This window comes from Apteryx rowi, unplaced genomic scaffold, assembly GCF_003343035.1.
Source record: "Apteryx rowi isolate R43461 unplaced genomic scaffold, aptRow1 scaffold_165, whole genome shotgun sequence".
Classification (NCBI taxonomy): domain Eukaryota; kingdom Metazoa; phylum Chordata; class Aves; order Apterygiformes; family Apterygidae; genus Apteryx; species Apteryx rowi.
Window position 1 is genome coordinate 346,521 of NW_020447919.1, and position 21,476 is coordinate 367,996.

General features: G+C 40.3%; 1 protein-coding gene and 1 non-coding gene across 2 annotated transcripts; both read right to left on the reverse strand.

Annotated features, from left to right (window-relative positions):
• Positions 1–7,382: 7,382 nt before the first annotated feature.
• CUNH8orf37 (chromosome unknown C8orf37 homolog) lies at positions 7,383–18,218 on the reverse strand. Its single transcript, XM_026060165.1, has 7 exons — positions 18,140–18,218; positions 16,892–16,991; positions 14,245–14,315; positions 13,609–13,674; positions 12,666–12,761; positions 11,165–11,307; positions 7,383–9,688 (listed from the first exon to the last, which is right to left on the reverse strand). Exons 2-7 carry the CDS (start codon positions 16,973–16,975, stop codon positions 9,525–9,527), a joined length of 624 nt encoding a protein of 207 aa, XP_025915950.1. The 5' UTR covers positions 16,976–16,991; positions 18,140–18,218; the 3' UTR covers positions 7,383–9,524.
• Positions 18,219–20,557: 2,339 nt separating this feature from the next.
• On the reverse strand, positions 20,558–20,639 carry TRNAS-AGA. Its single transcript has one exon. It is a non-coding gene; the product is annotated as a tRNA-Ser (tRNA).
• Positions 20,640–21,476: the final 837 nt, after the last annotated feature.

Sequence of the window (21,476 nt, forward strand, 5' to 3'; positions counted from 1 at the left end):
ATCAACTCCTGTCAAAACTGCTCAGTTCCTGACACTGTTTGCATCATAAAGATTTATTTTATGAATCAAATGAAGACAACTTGTCAGGGTTAAAAGATGTAAAAATCTTTGGGCCAGGATCGCATGTTATTTACACTAATTTAAGTCTGTGGCTGTAGCTTATTCTAATCCTTATAACATTTTTCTTCTTGTGCTTTCCTCACTGGGAGTCACGATCCTTCGAGTCTCTTTTAATGGCTAGCAGTTTATGGAGAGAGGGCCTTTCTTCCAGAAAACGCTTTAAATGGTAACCCATACAAGTGACTAGTCAGTGTCCTAACTCCCAGCACTTTAAAAAACCCCAATTCTGGAGGATTTGCAGGCTAACCATTGGAGCAGCCAGGCAGCAGGAGCCTGGGCTGCGAGGTGCTACTTTAGCTAGCCCCAGGAACCATGCGGCAGCCAGCACAGGGAGGCCGTGCCAGGAGCAGTGTTCGACCAAGGGTGCAGACCTGAGGACCCTCTCGCGCCGAGCTTGTCGCACACAGCAGTTTCTTGCTCCGTCTCCTGCAGCCGGGCCAGCCCCTGCTCGCAGCAGTGCTCTGGCCTCTCCTGTGCTGTGTACTGGACCTGGTTGTCTGGCCTGTTCTCCGATCCATGGTGGAGAGGGCTGCTGCTCTCCAGGGCCCTGTCATCACAGCGTACCCATGAGGGAGCCTGTTCCCAGCTCCTCCCGTGTTTCTGCATCAGATTCACGGCCCTGTTATGTCAAAACTGTGCAAAAACATTTCAGTCGGGCTTTGGGGGAAACAGCTGGTCCCATAGCAGGTCCTGAACTAGACAGCAAAATCTGCCTCCTCTCTCTCCCACTCTCCTCCCCTTCCCTGGCTACTGATGTCCACTTTCCCCAGGGCCACGGCACTCACGGCTTGACAGAAGAGTCTTTCTTCTTTTTCTCCCACCCCCTACAATATAGGGCCCCGAGTCCCTGCTCCCTGCGTGTGATTTAGGGGAGGAGGAGGTGCGCAAGGATCCCTGCTAGCTCTCACCCCCCAGGCACCCTCTGCCAGCCCCTTCCCTTTCAAACCTGTTGTGACTGTTTTAGCAGTCATCCCTGAGGAGCTCTGGATGGGGGCATTTCTTTTTGCATTTGCATCCGGACCCATGGTGTACCAAAAAATTCTGAGCTCAGTAGCTGGCAAGATAGGGAAGTGCCATATATTAATGCTTCCTAGGGTATAATTAGCCCAGACAGGCCAGCTCATCAGGTGTGCTTTTCTAGTAAGCAGGCTCTTCAGCACTCATCCACGTCTAACCGGGACTGCAGGAACTCAGGTGAGGATGTTTATGCACAAATAGGTTGATGGTCTATAATTTACGTACTAGTGCTGAGTCAGAATATATTAGAGCAAAAAGATCTTCCTGCAAACATCTCTGCGTTTCAGTAAGAGTTTGACTCTGTATTTTGACAAATGCAACAGCTGTTGCTGCCCAGCTCGTGGCCTTGCTCTCAGACCTTTCTTTCAACCTGCAAACCCTTACATTTTTTTCAGCACTAATACAGACTCCTGCATGGCTAATTAAAGGCTGCTGACACCAGGCTTGCTTTTCTTAGTTACCCTTCTTGGGCCTCTTAGATGCAGCCTGTGACCTCCTGGGGTCCAAAGTTACATTAGAGCCCACAGTACTAGACGATGCTTCTAAGAGCAGCAAGCTCTTTCTCCATCAAAAGTTTAGGACAGTTGTAAAACATGGCAGTTAAATTGGTTAGACTCATTCAGAAAAAAAATTTACTTCCTCAAAGTTTGCACTGCAAGCATGCCCCAAACTTTTCCCAGATTGTCCAGACGGAGATAAGAATTTTGAAGGACAAATAAGCATACTTTCAAGCCTGTAAAGAAAACAACAGCAAACAGAAAATAAAAGTGTGGGAAGTGATGTATTATTTTTAAGTGGTTTAAGTGTGAATATGTTAAGAGGACACTGTCAGAAATATAGAGAGGGGTTCAGAACCAAAATATCACTGTTAGCTTACTGAAATTCTCCCATTCCCCCACATACTTCTATTGGTTAAAATACATCCCAAACTATCAGGTAGAAGGGAGAGAGGGTTGTTCCTCCCGTTACTCTTGGGACATGCTGGACAGCTGGCGTAGAAACTCTTGATCTCTCTCCTTGGGCATATACTGTGTCCAGCATCCCTTCAAATTGGAGGGAGATTTCTGGTGGCAACTGTGCTAGCTGTTTTGGGGATTGGCCTTAACCTCCAGGTACAGGTAACCCTGCCTCAGGGCAGGAAGCACTACCGGATCTGCGGAGATGCCTTCCAGGGCTGCGTTTATATAATTCATTTAAACATGGCTGTACAAAGGTAGGAAAATATTTCATTTCAGACAAGTTAATGAACTCTGGTTTTCGGATGTTAGTCCTTTAAGTAGCAGAACAGGAAATATGAGTAACTTACAACACCTGACAGAAAAGGAAAGTAGCTGCTTAGTTCTTCTCTGCTGCTGCATTGTACAATGAAGTGAGAATGTGTTGGGGCAAACCTGAGGAGGTGCTCTGTCTTGTGAGGTACCTATTAGGTTGGTTGTTTTTCCTCTATTTGAAGATATCATTTGCCTTATGATAGAGCCTGAAAATATCCTGAATAACCAAATACCAGGAGCTGACCAAGAACCCTGAATAGTGAATTGTTTTTGCAAGGTCTGAGAAACAATTTGATATCTGGAAATTGTCCATTTTACAAACATATTCTATATAAAGAAGTAATACTCTCATGTTTTAGGAGTGATTTCCAGTATACTATGGGAAAAAAAAACTTTTACAAAAATAGAGCAATTAAGGATTTTAGCTTACACTAACAACCATTGTATGAAGCACCTGGCTTGATACTCTAGGTGCTAAGACTGCTAACAGCTGCGTCACCTTGTCTTCCTGTGTTCACTAGACTAAAGATAGGTGATGTGCTGTACACATATTCAGTTCGCTAGGCAGATGGATCCCCAATACCTTCTTGGCTTAAACTGTTTTAGTAATTCAAATTCAGAAAGTTCTCTTTGCAGTTACCCAGGACAGATATACTGTACTACCCTTTAGAAACATGGGTAGAATCTTTTTTTTTAACCACTCTCCATTTCACAGTTTAATTGTTTCCAGCCTTCCTTACTGGAATTGAGTGAAATACATACCTAGCTTGGAAAAAAAAGAGGAAAGAGGTGTTTCAGACATATGTGGGAAGATGCAAATAAAAGACTGCTTTAAAAAAATCTTTCTAAAGTACTTCCAGGTTCTGATCTCAGCTTGAAGGCATCAATAAAGTATTGAGAAATTTTGAAATCATTTTGCAGTATACTTTGGGGAAGAGGGGAGAAAAAAGAGTCATTCATAGAAAAATCAATGCAGAGAATGCTAAAATTTTGTGCTAAATCTTCTTTATTTTAGCTGCTGAGAAGCATGTATTGATTGAGTGGTGCCTAGCTGTGCTATAGGCTCAGTGCAGATGGATTTCCCAAGACATACACAGAATTCAAAATGAAATCGTCCATCACATATTAATGAGCAATTGATTATACTGCAAAGAGTATTTTGAAGCCACTCATCTTTCCCTTGTAAACAAGATGCCTCACTGATTCAAAGCGTGTAAAATAAAATGTCGCAACAGCTTCTACCTCTAAGTAGCTGGAACTGATGTGTGCCAGCTTCTTAACTTCATGATACCTCTAATATAAAAACTCTAATCCAAAAATTAAACCAGACATTTCAGAGCATATCAGGATTAAGCAAAAGCTTAGATATCTTTAGGAGTAATAAGACTAAAAATAAYTCTAATGCTAACTATGCCAAAACTTTTATTTTTAAAAGCTACACATCCTCCTACTTCAGCATACAAGTCAATCTCTTCCTGGTAGTAACTGAAACTGAATGAGACCATAATACACTGTGGTAAGCATTCTTTTTTGGATAACTCCTCAGGTTACAATCTCTTCCTAAACCCTTCTCCATGCACAAGGTTTTACCCTGATTATATTGATGAAAATGGTCTTCATAGGCAGGGAGAAGCAGCTATCACAGGCAGCAGTCAGACTAGTCTACTCTGCTGTAGCAATTTATATACTTTTTCTTGCCAGCATCCTGAGCAGCCTGCTCTGCCTGGATAACAAGTTTGATACTAAATTCAATCTTCCTGTCTGTGATAGCTGCTTCCTGCTTCCTGCCAATGCTGTTTACATCAATGTAATCAGGACACAGGCTTCAGAGCGCAGGCAGATCACTGACTATTCCAAAGCTTCTTTGCATCAGCTGGAAAAAGTACATTTACTATATTTAATTACTATCACAAATATTGCATTATCTTATAGTAAGGCCAAATTACTTACTTTTAAATAGAGACTGAATAATTCTATGGATACTTTATAAATCTCCCAATACCTTTCAAAAGCTAGTTAATTTTTCCCTCTGTAGACAAACACATTTTTTCAATAGATATATTTAGGGTACCTGGAGCTAGAGTACTATGCATTTGTTTGACCAGCATGAAAATGTCTCTGTCCTCTCTGCCTCTCAATTCTTTAGTATAAACTCCAAGGCTGTCAGGGTTTCAGTTTCACTAAACTAATGAAAAACTTCAAGATTATTTGCTTATATTTGAATAACAGTTATAAATCAGTGGCTAATAGGATTCTAACAGCCCCAAATGAATGTAGCTCTCATATTTAAAACCTATCACCAGGAAACAGCTTTCAACCTACTGCAGGAAACCTGTCTCACAAGTTTTAGAGGAAAAAAACCCAAACTCAAATGAGTCTTATTAAGCTCACTTGCCCTTGTAGCATAGCATTCTCATGTAGGAAAGAGCTGGTACCCTCAGAGGATGTACTCACTCTCTCCTGCATTTTGGTTCAACTGTGATGCTCAGGTTCCTGGGATGGAAGTGACTCAAGGACTGTATGAGTGGTTGGGGGTATTTGTGTAGACTCACCCTATTTTCTGGGCCAGATCCCTAGAATTACAATCCTCCTAGAAGACTTCTAGAAAGGACACCTCCTGCACAAAGTGCTGTCCTTGCTTTTGGCAAATTCTTGTGGGCATTTGTATTTCTCCTTAGAGCACGCAGTATTTTTTCTGCTTTCATTTAGGTGTATCTGTTCTGATTTAGAAGTAAACAAAAAATCAGTGGCTTATTTCCTGCCTGATAAAATGTTTCCAAAGCACTTTTTTTTCCATGTGCAACTTTTCAGAGCACGCTACTCAGCCTTGTTTGTTACTATTATTGTATTTGGTACTAACTTTTTATTCAACTATTTCTCCTGTTATAAAGAAGGAAATAAATCAAAAAAGGAGACGAGGAAATGTTACAGAGATCACTCACTCATGCTGTCAACTAGGCTAAATTCAGATGACAGTTTCGATTCTACCAGTGCCATAGGCAAAGCCTAATTTTATGGTTTAGATATATTTGTGTTCCTACTTAAGGCACTTTTAATCTTCATCGCTTTGGATATTAAGACTACATTCATGACTACAGAAACAGACATAACCTCACAGAGATATTATTTACTTACATTCACTATAAATCTGCTTTATATCTTCACACTTAATGGATTACCAAAGAACCCGAAAAGAGTTCAAACTGAAAGAACTGCCTGTGTGTGTTCATGGCAAGCAGAGTGTTTGCGAACATGCAGCTCATGCAACCCTTTAAAACTCACTCTTCCCTAAAACCTTCACCTTGGCTAATTGCTGATGAGCGGCAGGGTACAGTTCTTTGTTAGATTCTCACTGCTGTTATTCAGACAGCTATGCAACATCTCTGGTCTTCTAAATTGCTTTCCTACATAGACAGAAGCAAATTTTTGGTATTTCTAAATCTTGGTCTTTTACTAATTTCTTTTTAAGATCTCGAGACCCCATTTATTACTCTCATAGGAGACAAATACAAGAAATTTGGGTGAATGTAAATCATAATTTTTCTAGAAAACAAACTATGAAGCTGTGTTTAGAGACCAGCTAAGCAGAAAGCTGAACCAGTACACTCAGTGGTGTTGCTCTGCCCTCTACAGACTAGATTCTATAATCACATTTTACCCAGAGCATTACATATTTCTGAAGGGCATCCATCTTCAACACAGTAGAATAAAGGTCATCAGTGTGAATTATAAACATACATGGGAGCTAGCTTCTAATAGCACACTGTAAGAAGTCATAAGATAAATAAGAAATACTTCTGAGTTAGTGGGTATTTTCTGTGTGTTCTAACCAAGTCCATGTTGTCCACTAAGTCTGGGAAGTAGTAATTGCTTGAATAGTAGCAGCACCTGGAGTCCAAATTCAAAGGGAAATATTTGTATCTATTACTCGAATGTATGCCATGCAGCATTTCTGCATGCTGGAGAAACAAGATCTGTTCCAACTCAAGTATGCAGAGCAACTTCTTCCTGGTACAAAGAACAATTTTCTACAGCAAGATCCAGGACAAAGGAAATGTTCTGATTCCTTGATTGATCTCCCACTTTTAAGTGGCAAGTATGAAGCTTGTGATAACCTGTCTTGTACAATGGTATCAACATCCCACTCTGCAAGAAGTTTAGCTATATGCTATCTCCCACAATAATTGGCTCCACCTTTTATCCCAGGAAAATATCCAAGAACAGGATTTTCATTTGAGAAGATCATTTCAAATTTCTCTCGTGGAGAAAAGTTGTCCTCTTGCTTTCAACAGAACTGCATGGAAACAAGAAATGTGACCAATGCCATAAATGTGCATCCACTTTTATGAGCTCTAATTTAACGTGCTCTCTTCACGTTATCTGATAAAGAAAATTAAAATTCATTTACCTCACAAGTATTTGCTATATCCTCACTGATTTGGGAAAACAACCAAGTACTTACTGTTTCTTAGAGCAGACAATTCTAACATTTTTGTTTTAAGGTCACTTCATAATCCTTCCACCAGAGAAAACATGTTCCTAAATCATTTTTATAAAGCTTTTCTTGAATAGGAACAACACAGCAGGGTCTCAGTTTAGAAGACACATAATTCAGATTTCTTCCAACTTTTCATTTTATATGAGTGTTTGTATCTGAAAAATACTTTCCATGATGCACCCATATCAATTCCTAGGCATAATATGTGACCCTAACAACTGAGTAGCACCTGACACTCCTGTAGCTCCATCCCCTACAGGCAGGCCTGTCCTCAGTCATCAGGTGTCACACAACAGAGAACATTGGCTGGGCCTGGTATGAAAGGAGTCTGGCAGGAAGAAAAATTTGCCTGGGCAGCTCCTAACATAGTCCCTCCGCTATTGTGTGACAACCACATGCACTTGTTATGTGACCCAAAGACTCACATGTCAGGAAACAAAAGAAGTGAGCAGTCTTTCAGTGCCTAGCATTTTCAGAATGCCTTCAGTACAAAACTGAAATGGGTGTTCAGAAAAAAATCTTTATTCAATTTTACACAATACAGAGCTTGCAATATGTAATGCTATTGTGCTTCTGTAAGTAAAGTTTTATGGCCGGTCAATATCCTTAATAATTAAGTCTCCTGAGCTATATACACATTCTGAGTTGGACATATTTTGCAGGGAAAACAAGTAAGATACTCAGTTAGAACAGCACATTAAAATTTGGTAGAGAAAAGCTATTAAAATGTATTATGTACATCTGAATTTGATTCCTATCCAGAGGTATTGCAGAAGACTGCTTTAGAAGACAAGATGTTGCTGTGGCATTAAATCACCGATTACATTTCCAAGAGAATTTTGTGTGGACTCATTTTGTCATACTTCATTGTGTTTGTTTTGTTGAGGGATCTGCTACGTAGTAATGGTGCAGACTAGAAAATTTCCAAGCAAATCACTCAAGCAAAATGGAAGTCTTAAACTTTCATCATGCTCATTCCACAGGCAGAAATGGTATTATTTCTTCCAGAGCAAAAACTGGAAGAAAACAAAAGTCACATTTATACTTAGCAAAACTGTTCTGCAGTACTTCCGTTTGACAACAGCTGAATGGCATTCTTATACAAAATTCTTTATATAATCCCTGCTATCTCAGATAACTGATAAGGAAGTATCACTTAAGGACTAGGCTACATACTGAAATCCATGTGCAATCTCGTAATATCTTCATCAAATAAACATTCAAGCTCCAATTTTAGCTTTCTTGACATTCTTTTCATTTGAGGACTTTGCAGTGGTTTGTAACATGTTAACACTGAAGAAAAAACAGTTAGGGAAATCTAATTCTTAATACCACTCCTCTTTCCCACAGACTAATTACTTTTAAAGACATAGTAACCATTCTCAGATCTAGAAATACTATAAATTCTGTAATGAAAGACAATGCAATAAGTACTATTCTACACATCTTTTTAACTTCACTTAGACAAGGAGCTATCATAGCCCACCATTCTGATCAAGGTCAGAAACAAGTAACTGTACTTGAATAAACATGATGATTTCAGGGAAATGCTCAGGTTTCCACACACATCTACAAAAGAGACCATCTTCTAAATTTTCAGTGCTTGGAATGCAGTCTTAAGGGTGCTAGCGATATAATCACATAACAATCTCTACCCAGAAACAAGCCTGTTTCTATACTTCTCTAGACTAACAGAAGACTGAGGGATGAGGTGACCTCTGAGAATTGCTGACTGATACTATCAATAGGTATTTGTGTCAATTCCCTTTACTTCTACACTCTCAGACCTTTTGTCTCAATTCCTCCCTAGCCTCTTGTCATCAAATCACCAGAACAGATGTCTTGACCTTTTGTTTCCACATGTTTTCGTTCACACACTTGGCAGTGTAAACTGTTCCAGAGGGGGATGACTATTCCTGTCTGTTGAAAACAGGGTACAGGAGACATGCTCCTTTGCCAAGCGACATGGCATCTGACAACTTCCTAAGACTTGGTGTTATGAACTGAGATGGGTGTTCAGATTTTTCCATTTTCCTGCTCGCAAGTTGCAAGCCTAACTTGTTCCCTGCATTATGGCACAAGTTCCAGTGGAAATCCAGGCCAAAACCGCATCCCATGGGCTACTTGGTCACCACAGTCTCCAACGACCTTGGAAGAGGTGAGCCAAAGCTGTTACTGAAATGTATTTTTCTTCAAGATGGAGAATGGAAAGTAGGTTTTTTCTTCTGCAGAGCTTGTTATTAAATTACATACTACTGCTGGGTTCTTCTCTTACCATCAGCTCTGAAGTTCTTTGGGAACAAAAATCACTCAGGCCCACCTGAAGAAAACCCAGGAACACTTACTGCTTACAATCCACACTTAGGTATCTCTTTGTAAAGAGCAGAAAGTAATCTGACCTAGTCCAGTAGCTGACTGAACACTAATCAACTGATCTCCAGGTCTCCCCGTTTCCCGAACCTGCAGTATTAGACTCTAGCAGTTGGAACTTCAGCCTGAAACACCAATTTTCCTGGAAACAACAAATTACACTAAATATGTCTATAACATTTTGCCAGGGGAAACTGAAGTTCTTCTCCAAAGCCAACCACCATGTTTTAGGCACATCTCTGTGCCTACTAGCACGGCCCTCTAGAGCACTGGAGTGCTGCATACAGGTGCACTGCCAGGCCTCCCTGACATGCTTCAGGTCCTCCACAGGCTCTGTAGAAACACTCACCCAAGTGGAAGGTGGGTGGGATGCAGAGTCCATCACGCGTCTGGCCATTACCAGGACCTGCTTCTATCAGAGGGGTACAGACAAGGCTGCTGATTCAAGAGATGACTTCCATAAGAAAGACCACATAACAGCCTTGGAAAGGCTCAGAAAAAGAACAGACTGATCATGTACAGATTAGGGCAGTGAGCAAAACTTCATAAAAACAGAAATGGCTCTGTATAACTGGAATTGCACAAAGCAAGTCATTTTGAATTTATCTGTACAGTATCACATACTGCATAGCAAAAATACTGACAGATTTCTCATTCCTTTTTTTTTGTTAGTTACACCTCATTTTGAAACGTTCCCACTGTCTCTCTTTGGAACTTGGGACATTTTTCAATGTAACAATTTCCAGGACTGGTAACCCTTTCCTTTCCCCTGAAAAAAACAAAACCAACTCCTGTCTTATTTATAAGTAAGTAGTGAAAAGGAGGAAAGTTATAAACTACAGTGACATTAACTGTAACCAAAACAACTCACCAAGTAACATGATATTATGATGTTACTGGGGGAGGAGTATGTGTTGAAACAGGACAGATATCCTTTTTGAATATGTAGTATTTTGAAGTGAAACTATGTAAACTGAAAAAAATCCAAATACGAAAGTCAGTGGGGATATATTTTTCTCACTCTTAAAGTCTGAGCTTTTTTTCCTTGAAAATATTGGTGGAACAGAACCAAATATTCCTCAGAATACTTTATAAACTGCACAGTATTGTTCAATAACTTGTTCACCTCTTGCAGTGAAGGCTGAAGAGAAGCCCAAGAAATTCCCTGTGATACAGGTCCAAGGAACTTCAACAGAAAGTCCTTGCTCAGCAGAAAAAGTTTTGAAGAAAGAAACACGTAGAGGGGAGTAGGAACTAGGAAGGAAATTTCCAACACCTGCAGTTCTTGGCTACTGGTGGGCAACAGAAAGTAAAGTTTTGGGGTGTGCCAAAACCTTTGTGGTGAGAGCTGATCCTGCAGTAATCTTTTAGGAGATCTATGACTGTTGACAGCTATGGGAAAAGTGGAACAGTAATACTAATTTCCATATAGAAATTCATATGCTTGTGTTATGGCTGCATCTCAGCCCATCATTTTCTTTGAGTCCCAGATTTTGCAGCTGTGGGAAATAAGGTGCTCTGCTGGATATGAGGAACACAGCCAAGGTGCTGATATTCTTCAATTCTTTGCCCCATACCTAAGTCTGTTAACTTCCTCTTTCTTTCCTTAACACTACTGAAAATGAGCTTTAAGCTCATTTAGTCTCCAAAAAGCCTCCAAATTGGCTGTTTCTTCTAACAGTTCAACTCCCCATATGGTTTGCAAGAGAGCTGAAGTGAAAAAAAAGTTTTCAGTTTGAATTCTGGGTGTTATAGTCCATTTCTAGATATAAATATTCAGGTTCCCATCCATTCTCAGAAAACTGTGTGGGAAACAAACTGAGCTTGTGACCTGTTTTTACATAAAAGTAGCTACAACACACAAGAGGACTTCATTCTGCATGTTTACCACAAATCCATCGAAGCTGCTGGTCTGTTTGGAGGTCAGTTAATTCATCAACGGATCTCCAGCTGCACTGACAAGCATATGCTCGTGATCCTTTCTTCTTTATCATCTTCGCCCTTAGTTTACTGAGTTCAGGCATGTTATTCCTGTCAATCAAGTGAGTTCAGTTTAAGATCAGGCTTTTTTTTTTAAAGTAAAAAGAATCATGAGGCCATTTCAAATCAGAAGAGCTCTTAAGCACATTTTTGAGTGCCACTGTGACCAATGAATTAACAGATATGCTTAAATTCTCTTTTCAGTGTATAGTTGCTGTCTTCTCAGGTCAGTTGAAGCTTGATGTTTTTGTAGACAAAATTCTCTGTCAGCTTTATAGACCTTGCTTCAGTTTCCAAAGAAAGAGTTTATTATCTCCTACCAATGCCTTCCACTGCACTGGGTTTTCTATTAATTCAAGATCTCAGAGGCAGAATAATTTGATTAAATGAAAGAATCATTTTTATTTAATCTTTCTAACTACTAAACTCATCTCAGGGGACTAGTGCAGTGTTGTATTTTTAATCCTGCTTTCAATACTAGGAAAAATCAGAAGTCTTCTATTCAAAGAATTTTTTAAACTGGAGAGGAAACACAGGAAACACCTAATATGTAGTACAAGAAAAATAATGGAAAAGGAGATGATTTATCCATTACTGTTCTACGCCAGCTGTAACACCCTCTGGTGGCCAAGCACATACTCGAAACACATTAATTACCTTATCAGTGAGCTGGAACATACAGAGACTTCATAAAAACAAGAGGAATTTAAATTTGATGTCTGTATTAGGAGAATGCCTACTACACTACATTTCACTGAAGTCTTGGCATTAGATGTGGTTTTAGAGAAACCGGAAATAAAAACTCTTTAATTTCGAGTCTTCCAAAAAAAAAAAAAAAAGGAAATGAGAAAAGTTAAAAGCAGCACAATATAACAAGAAAACAAAATCTCACTTCTCCAATTAATCAGACTTCACTTTAGAAAGAAGTTTGTTAAGAAATGAAACTGTGTGAGTTTCACTGAACATGTTACACAGACAGCATAATGCTTGATATTGGAAAAAAAGAAAAGCTGACTTAAAACAGTTGTAGTGTGTATGAAAGACTGAAAGTAGGGTGAGAAATATATGCCGGACAAATATCCTGCAGTAGAACACTACCCATTACACACAGCATCTGTTTATTTCAGCAGTAAAGTTGCCGCTTGATCCATAAAACCTGAATTCTTTTTAGCAGGCGTGTATTTAGTAGGGAGAATGATAGGGGCAAGAAGGGGAAAAGAATGAAATGTGATTAGGGGAGGTGTTGTATCCCTCTCCCCACAGACCTTCCCACCCAGTCACCAAACGGGTTGCACAAAAGCTCCCGGTTAGGTAACACAGGAGTGCTCAGCACTTTTCAACTTTCTCATTCAGATCAGGCCCTGAAGCACAGTAACACAATATTAATACAAAATCTGCCTGTGGCATACCTGAAAAAAAGATAATCACAGGATTGATCCCATATGTAGTCATTGTAAAGTGACACGCGGAAGTCACAAGCAGTACAACGTAGCTGATCACATGTTCTGGTCAAAGAAAAGAGAACAAAACCCCCAAGAGCTTATTATATGCAGAGAAACTACACAAGAAGAACATTACCATTTTAAAGTACAGCATACAGTACAGAAAGCACAGACCCAGAAATACCAGAAGTAAGGCTGCCCTGTAATCTTAAATTTTTACATCTCTGGCACATATATTATGGTATGTATTTTAACTATATGATATGTATCATTTTTACAGGTTCCTTACCTCACTGAATATATCAAATAAACTGATGTTCTCTTGATATGTTCTCTTTTGTCCTCTTCACTGATATGGTACCTGAGCATCATTCAAATACGCATCAAGTGCATAATTACTTACTACAGCAAAATGCTAGATGGAAAAGTAATAATGTTCTACAGGATGTTGGAGATGCATCTTTAAAGCACTTCTCCCACTAAGCTAAGCTGCAGTTGCAAAGCACTCTGCCTATCTTCAGGTCAAGCTCCTGGAAAACATGGCCCACTGATTTAAGTGACATACTCAGCATCACACAGAAAGCTGGAGAGAGGCAGGAAAAAACACAATACTCTGCAGAAGCAATTTCCTCAACTACAAGATAACCTTTTGTTTTTTGCAGTCTATTGCCTCATTTGTACACATCTTTCAACGCCTCACACAAACAAGGCAAAGATTTGGTGATCAAGAACAGGGAATTGGAAGGGATCAGCTGACTCTAATTGCAGTTATGGGCAGCCACATGTTGAAATGAGTATATAGCTGTCCTGTACAATTCAAACTCAGAATATATGCTGTACCATGACAGAACCACAGTTGTGATAAAAACAATGATAAAGCAAGTAGAACAATTTTTTTCATGTTTCCTACCTTTTTGAAATATTTGTTCCTATACCATATGGTGAAGAGCTTCCACCCAGATACACTGGACAGCACCTATATGTATTTCATAGAAAAATATTAAACTGCAGTAAAACATTTTGGAGAAAGCAGTATAATACTAAATTAAACTGTTATGTGTCATACTACTTCAAGTATGTGTGCCCTTTCAACAACATTTTTCCTCTAGTAGTTTACAGGCATGGTATTTCTAAAATAATAGTTTATTGAACACAGCTAAAGCATTCAAATACTTACAAACTAGAATTTTAAAATATCCATTACCAAGGCATTCAAAGAAAAACTCTATGATAGTCAATCTCTGTATCAAATATACATAAGACTACATACTGCAGCTTTTGATAACTGTGTGTGTCCATAAGGCAAAGGAAGCTGTTCTTCAATAATTATTTATATTGTAAATAATCTTGACCACATGAGAACATGCTATTAATTCTTCAGAATTAACTTTGTATATTTTATCTTTGCTTTTTCAAAAAAAAGCTTCTCTAAATACTTTCTTTCTTATTTAATTTCAGCATAATTTAAACAGTAGTAATATCTATTAGACTGATGACATGCTATAATTATGTTATGTTCAACTGACCAAAGAATTTTTGCACTTACCTTTTCCCAGAAGCCTGCATAACAAGACTATTGCTGTGAGGTGCAATACCTGCAGAGTTAGACTTCAATTTCTATTTAAAAAAAGTAATCAAAGAGAAAAGGGAAGCATTATAACAATATAACAATATTCTGTTTTACTTAATAAGCAAAAGACAGAAAATGTCAGTAACAGAAGAAGGGGACTAAGAAATTGGGAATTTTCTTGCTCAGTTTTCTGTGAGACTCTTTGAGACAAAATCTGCTGAAATAACAGATGGATAGGGAACCAGGCGGACAGCAGACTTGGCCCAGGCAGTTCTTTCCTCAGATGCAATCTCTACTTTATAAAGTGTTTTCTAGAAAGGAAGAGAGCAGGCTTCTTCTCCAAACAATCTACTTGGTTAAGGGAAGGAGATAACAAGAGGAAGGAGAATAAATAAATATGAGCTAAAATACAAAACTGAAATAAATGTTTTTCATATCTTTCTGGTTCTCACAGATTCCCAACAACTTTAAAAAAACATAACCATACCATTCCTAAAGATGTAAGCTGAGAACTGAAAATCAGTATACGTATTTAAAAACTGAGTTTTGATAGCCAAATCCATAAAAAGGTCTGAAAATGAAATGTGAACAGAATTTAAGTGCATAGTATTCATAGAACCTCAGGCTTTTTACCTTCAAATTTTCTGGGTCCCTGCAATTATGTTCTGTGCCTGTCCATAAATACCTGAAAAAAGAGTAACAGTCCAACACCTCTCTAATGTCTAATTAAGATCCAAAATTTATGGCCTTGTTTGCATGCCTTTTACACAATAGTCTGCTGATCGCTTCTCTTCCCATAGTCAGCTCCCAACCCTACCTGAAGAAATTCAACACCATTTGATCACTTTGACATTACATTCACAATTTAGTATTTTACACCTTCTTTTTAGGTTTTCCTTTTAAAAACAGTTTTAATTTAGGAATCTTGTCCCCCAGTATATTTGAGTTTTGTTTAGTGAAAACTCATCAAGAACTTTTAGTATTACTCAAAAAGATAATGTGTCTTTGAAAATGTTTGTTAACTGGCAATAGGCATTTGCTGCACATAAAACAGGTATTAGAATTATAGGTAAAGGGGAAGTCCTAGGAATATACAGGCTGATAAAATGATTCAGGTGTACTGACATGATTTTCTCTCACTTGTACATGCTTATTGCACTATACAAGTGTTTTTTATTGTTTCAGATTAAGTCACTCTGTAAGGAACCAAAGGTATACAAAATGAAGACAAGAAAGGTCACTCTCAAAATAAGAGAATCTGCACAGGGGGCTAGAAGTGTAAATAAAACAATTTTCTATTGATGATACCTAAATGAATTTTTATTTTCTACCCCTTCTATGACTCTCTACTTCTGCCTGTCTTCACTAGGTAAATTTGCAGCTTAATATCCACCTCTGGCTGCTAAATACAGAAGTCATTTGCAGATGATGCAAAATTGGGAGGAGTGGTTGATACTCCAGATGTGCTGCCATTCAGAGGGACCTCAACAGGGTGGACAAAAGAGTTTACAGGAATCGCATGAAATTCAGAAAGGGGAAATGCAAAGCCCTGCACCTGGGGAGGAATAACCTCATGCACCAGTACAGGCTGGGGGCTGACTGGCTGAAAAGCAGCTTGGCAGAAAAGACTCTGCGGGTCCTGGTGGACAACAAGTTGACCATGAGCCAACAACGTGCCCTTGCAGCAAAGAGGGCCAACAGCATCCTGGGCTACACTAGGCAGAGCGTTGCCAGCAGGTTGAGGGAGGTGATCCTTCCCCTCTACTCTGAGAGGCTGCATTTGGAGTGCTGCGTCCAGTCCTTGGCTCTCCAGTATGAGACATGGGCATACTGGAGTAAGTCCAGAGAAGGGCCACAAAGATTATTAAGGAACTAGAGCATCTCTCGTAAGAGGAGAGGCTGCGAGAGCTGGGACTGTTCAGCCTGGAGAAGAGAAGGCTCGGGGGATCTGATCAATGTGTATAAATATCTGATGGGGGGAGTAAAGAAGATGGAGCCAGATTCTTCTCAGTGGTGCTCAGTGATGGAACAAGAGGCAGTCAGCACATACTGAAATACAGGAAACTCCACTTAAACATATGAAAAAACATCTTCACTTCTTGTGAGAGTGGTTGAACACTGAAACAGGTTACCCAGAGAGGTTGTGAAGTCCCCATACTTGGAGTCAAAACCTGACATGACATGGCCCTGAGCAACCTGCTCTAGTTGACTCTGCTCTGAGCAAGGGACTTGGACTAGATGACTTAATGAGGTTCTTCCAGCCTCAACTGTTACATGATTTTATGGTTCTAAGTGCTTATCTCAGGAAAAAATAAAGGCTGCATCCTTCATTTCAAAACAAAATATTAACTTAGACTGCTTTGATATATGACATCATGCTCTACTTTGAACTAGCACTCCCTATAACTGCCTATCACTGCCTTGGTAAGACCATCTCTTTACATCTCTCCTGTTCCTCACTCTGTAGTGATTATTGCAGTTTCCTTCCTGCTTGACTATTCTGCAAGTTTATCCTACAGCTGATTTTAATTCATTTTTTGCTTGAAAACAATTTTAGTTTATGGTGCTTTTCTCTCCTTCACTGAACCTCATCCCTTCTGCATTTCTCCAGACTTCTACTCACCAGAGGTGTTTTGGCAAAACTGTTGTCATTACAGATTTCATCAAAAATGTCATCTATATCTTCTTCACTGCTGCCAGCGCTCATTAATAGCTTAGCTGATCTGAAAAAAAAACCAACAAAAAACAACCTTCATTTTGTAAAATGACCAATCAGAGTAGTTATAAAGAACAAAATTCATTACAGCTTTTTCTCCTCTAATATTACTGTAGTAAGGCCATCCAAATCACGACGGATCAGATCTAGACCGGAGGATGACTCCGTTCAGTGCCCGATGAACTGCCCCATCATAAGTCTTTTGCCATTTTTTTTGCTTTGTTTTCAACCATTTTTGCGCTGAATAAAACTGGGATAACTGAGGAAGAAATTGGATAGCCCTTATTTTTCATATAGATCTTCAGCAGCAGGAATAGAGAAAAGTCAGTGGGAACTTTGTAGTCATGCTACAGAACTTACAATACAATTTAGAACATATTGCTTTGTATAGTTGTTTCCTAACTTTTTCAAACTAATTCAAATATGAAAGTCTCTAGAACACTGAAATAATGCTTCAAATCAGGCATTAAAATTGGTAGACTTGATGCCTCACTAATCCCACCTAACGTGTTCACGCAACAGCCATTCTTCCAGGTATCCAGCAGGCTTTGAAGGAAATGTAGTTGACTTTCACTGATGGCAGATGACCACTGCAAGTGGTACTGTTACTGCCCACATAGAAGCATTGACAGAACTCCATGACATAAGCCAATCTTACAAGCAGGCAGTGCTAAAATATTGGGATAATATATAGAAAAAGTGACAACTGTGTTTGGTGGGGAGGGGTTCTGTTTCTACTGTATGCAAATTTAAATCCATCCCTTAGTATTGTGTTCAGAAAAAAAGAAAAAAAACCTACTGCAACTTATTTTTGAAAACAGTGAATTTGCTCACTAAATTCTGTGCCTCCGCCTGGGGATGCACAGAATTTCCAATCAAAAAAAGTTTTTATTTATTCTTCTTGAGTAGTGCATCAGTGTTTGATTTTATTTTATAATCCAGAAACCACAGAGCCTTTGTTTGCCATTCTGAATGGCAGTCTTATTTGCACTACAGTACAGGGCAAGGCTATTCACACATAGTATTATTGGATTAATTACACATTAGTCCTTAAAAACTAAAAGCATGAGGCTGGATGTGTCTGGAAAGTTCATCTTTCTTGGCCTGTTTGACAGAGGATGTTAATGTTGCATGGAAATGAGTCGTCTTTCTCACCATATACAAAGACAGAGTAGAGTGCCATTTAACACAGTAGCCACAAGATGTTGTGCTATCTATCCTTTTTCAAAAAGATGATTCAGTGAGTCTGTTGATGGATTTGAAGAATCTGAAATGACAATGGGGATTGCACAGACCGTGGATTGAACACTCTCAGTAACAGCAGACCTAACTGAGGAAGTAGTGTGGACCAATCTCCTTCACAGAAGCCTGAAAAGATATTAATAAACATTCACCAGTGTGATCTTGCAGATAAGAAAGAAACCAAACAAAGGTCAAGGCCAGGCTGCTAACGTACTGGCAGAAAGAAGTTGCTTCAAGGGTGATGCTTTGTTTAAATTTATAAGATCAGATAGTGAAAATATATATGTTCTACATGATGAACAAATGCCATCCATGCACAAGTGGAATATGGCCCATTCTTACAACCAGCATCTTTTGGAAAACAGGTTTGAAACAGATGCTTGCATTTACTGATTTACTGATACTCCGTAGCATAGTACACAGGTCACAGAGTTGTAATCGAATTAGTGGAGGACACGTGACCTGCACTTTGCCATTTTGACTATAATATGATACAAAGCAAAGAAAAAATTCACTGTGATAAAAGTGAAAAAAATGTTAAAAAAGATATGATAGCTACACCAGAGATGTTTTGAATTTGATAACTCAGCATAGTCCAGTCAACTGACAGCTGACAAGTAGTTAGCTGCAACACAGACAAATCATAGCAGTATCTCTCAAATAAATTTAGGAAGCACAAGATGAAAATACTTTCATGCAATAATTCTGCAACACTGCAATCCCAGGAGAGAAGAGGTGTATTTTGACAACTGCAAGGGTACTGAAAGAAAATGCCGCCTTCAATCTTGTAAAGCAACTGATAGATCCATGGTAAAGGATTTATTGGCCAAAATATTGCAATGGCAGTAATTTCATAAAAGCCAACTTGACAGAAAGTCTTCTGGTTGTGTACCAACAATGCTTTAACACAATCTAAAAATTCTGAAAAGGAATTCCTGCCAAACTGTACACATTTAGAGAAATCATCTGCACTTTGCTTTCACTCAAGTGAAGTCTTGTCACTCAAGTCTGCTGTTTGCTAGTTCTTTGTCAAAGAAAGGGAGGCCTGTAGTACTGCTGCATCAACCCATCATGAACGAACGTATTTCTGAGAAAGAAGAAAATAGTGTGTTTTTTTATATTGTAATTAGACTGATTTGATTTAGATGTTCAGCTAACCAGTATGCAAGCAATGGAGAAGTCCAGTAATGTGGCCGAAGACAGTGGACTTGTTGGTCTTGTATTGATCATGTGGCTCTCTAAGATCCTTGACTGAGAGTCTGGAGCATCTGTGGTGTAGGTGATCAGCAGCTGACCTTTTGAGATACCTGGCTAACCGCCTGCTGGACGGAGAGCTGACAACCCAGAGACCTTTAAATGAGACTCTGAGACACTTGCAACAGTTAGAAAAGAAATCTGAGGGCATTTAGCTGCAGCTGCTTGTCAGACAGCATAGCAGTAGCGTTAAAAGTGATCCTGAAATGGCTGAAACTGTATTCAGACTGTAACAATCATTTTGAAAGTTATGAAATTTGAATTGGATATAGAAAAGCATGAAGAGCATAAATTATGTCCTCACTGTTGAAGATATGTTTAATAGAGTTCTCAGAAGTATCCACAGAACAAAACTTTTGATAATATTATGATTGAAGTTCTTCCTGCTATAAACCAGAAGATTTATATACATATTTATATACCACAAGGTCAGTTATACAGCTAAGCATCAGATTCTGACTGACAAATTAATATAGCTTTTAACGTCACATTTATTTTGAGGTTCGGATACTCTTAAGAGACAAACTTATTGTCTTAAGTAACTGCGTTTGCTGGCACACGACTCGAGCACTTAAAAATAAGCATCAGATGCTCGTTTACCACCGGCCAGCGCTTTGGATCCCGAACTTCAGTATTTCCAGTTATTGGCGGACTCGGCCCGGACATGGGGAATGCCGACCCCTCCCCCGACCCCCCCCCCGGGCGGAGCGCGCCCCCCAGCGGCCGCCCGCCGACCTCGTCTTCGCCGCCGCCTTCGCCGCTCCCTTCTCCTCCTCGCCGCCGCCGCCGCGGTCCCGCCCATCGCCCGCCGCCCGCGCGGGCAGGCGGCAGAGCCGCCGCTCCACCTCGTCCAGCAGCCGGTCCAGGTCATCCGCCATCTTGCCGCCGCCGGCGGTTGCCAAGGCGGCCCCGGCGCTCGCGCACCGCCCCCGTGCGGCGAAGGGCGGGGCTTCCGCCGCCTGCCGGGGCGGGGGGGCGTCCCGGGAGCTCGCCCGCGCGGGCCCCGCCCCCGCCGCCCCCCCTCCCGGGCACGGCGAGCGGCAAATAAAAGATCGTACGAGGCACCGCCGTTCTCGCCGTAGTCGGCAGGATTCGAACCTGCGCGGGGAGACCCCAATGGATTTCTAGTCCATCGCCTTAACCACTCGGCCACGACTACTCGTGTTAATATCTTTYGAACCGCCACACTAGGGCAGCGTGCGCCCACTGCCGCCGCGCCAGTCCGAACCGGTCCGCGCCAGCCGGGGCACTCTGYGGGCCCACCGCAGAGCGAGCAGTAACGTTTCAGGCTCAGGGGGCCGCTGCTCTCTGATACAACTTTGAGGGTTATGGTTTGGCATTTGGGCATGTGTCCTTATGCGTGGAGTGAAAGATATGAAATGGATTTTATGTTTAATGTATTTTAATGTAGTTCAGTATTTTGTGTGGTGATGTGTTTAAAGCAAAAAGAAATCACATTTTTACATGTTGCTGTGATTCTGATAAAATGGTCCAGCTCTGCTCAGTCCCTTGGGAGAAATCTGTTATTTACTTAGATTAGAAACACTTGTTGAGAAAAGGGACTCAGTCCCATTAAAAGCAGGTATGTCTCGAAACGGAAAGCTCGGAGTTTTGTAACTCAGGGCTGCATGTTGGCGAGGGTGGGTCGAGGCCGGCAGCACCGTGGCAGTGCGGTGGGGAGGAAGGAGGCGCCGGCCGGGGTGCGGGATGCCCCGTTCCGGTGGTGGCTCCCTCAGTCGGAGGGAGTTGGAGGAACTGTTACCTACTGCACAGCTGGAGAGATTAGCAGGTTTCTGACTGATGCTGAATTCTCAAACCATACACAGCATATTTAAAGAAACCTTTAGGAAATAAGCAGCATTTTTTTCCACTGTATTGAGTATTTTTGAGGTAACTCCCGTAATAACAGAATCTTGCCTATAACCTTTTTAATAAATCCAGGCATACCTATTGGCTGCCAGTCACCAGTCTCCAACACATGCTCTGGCCGCCTCTG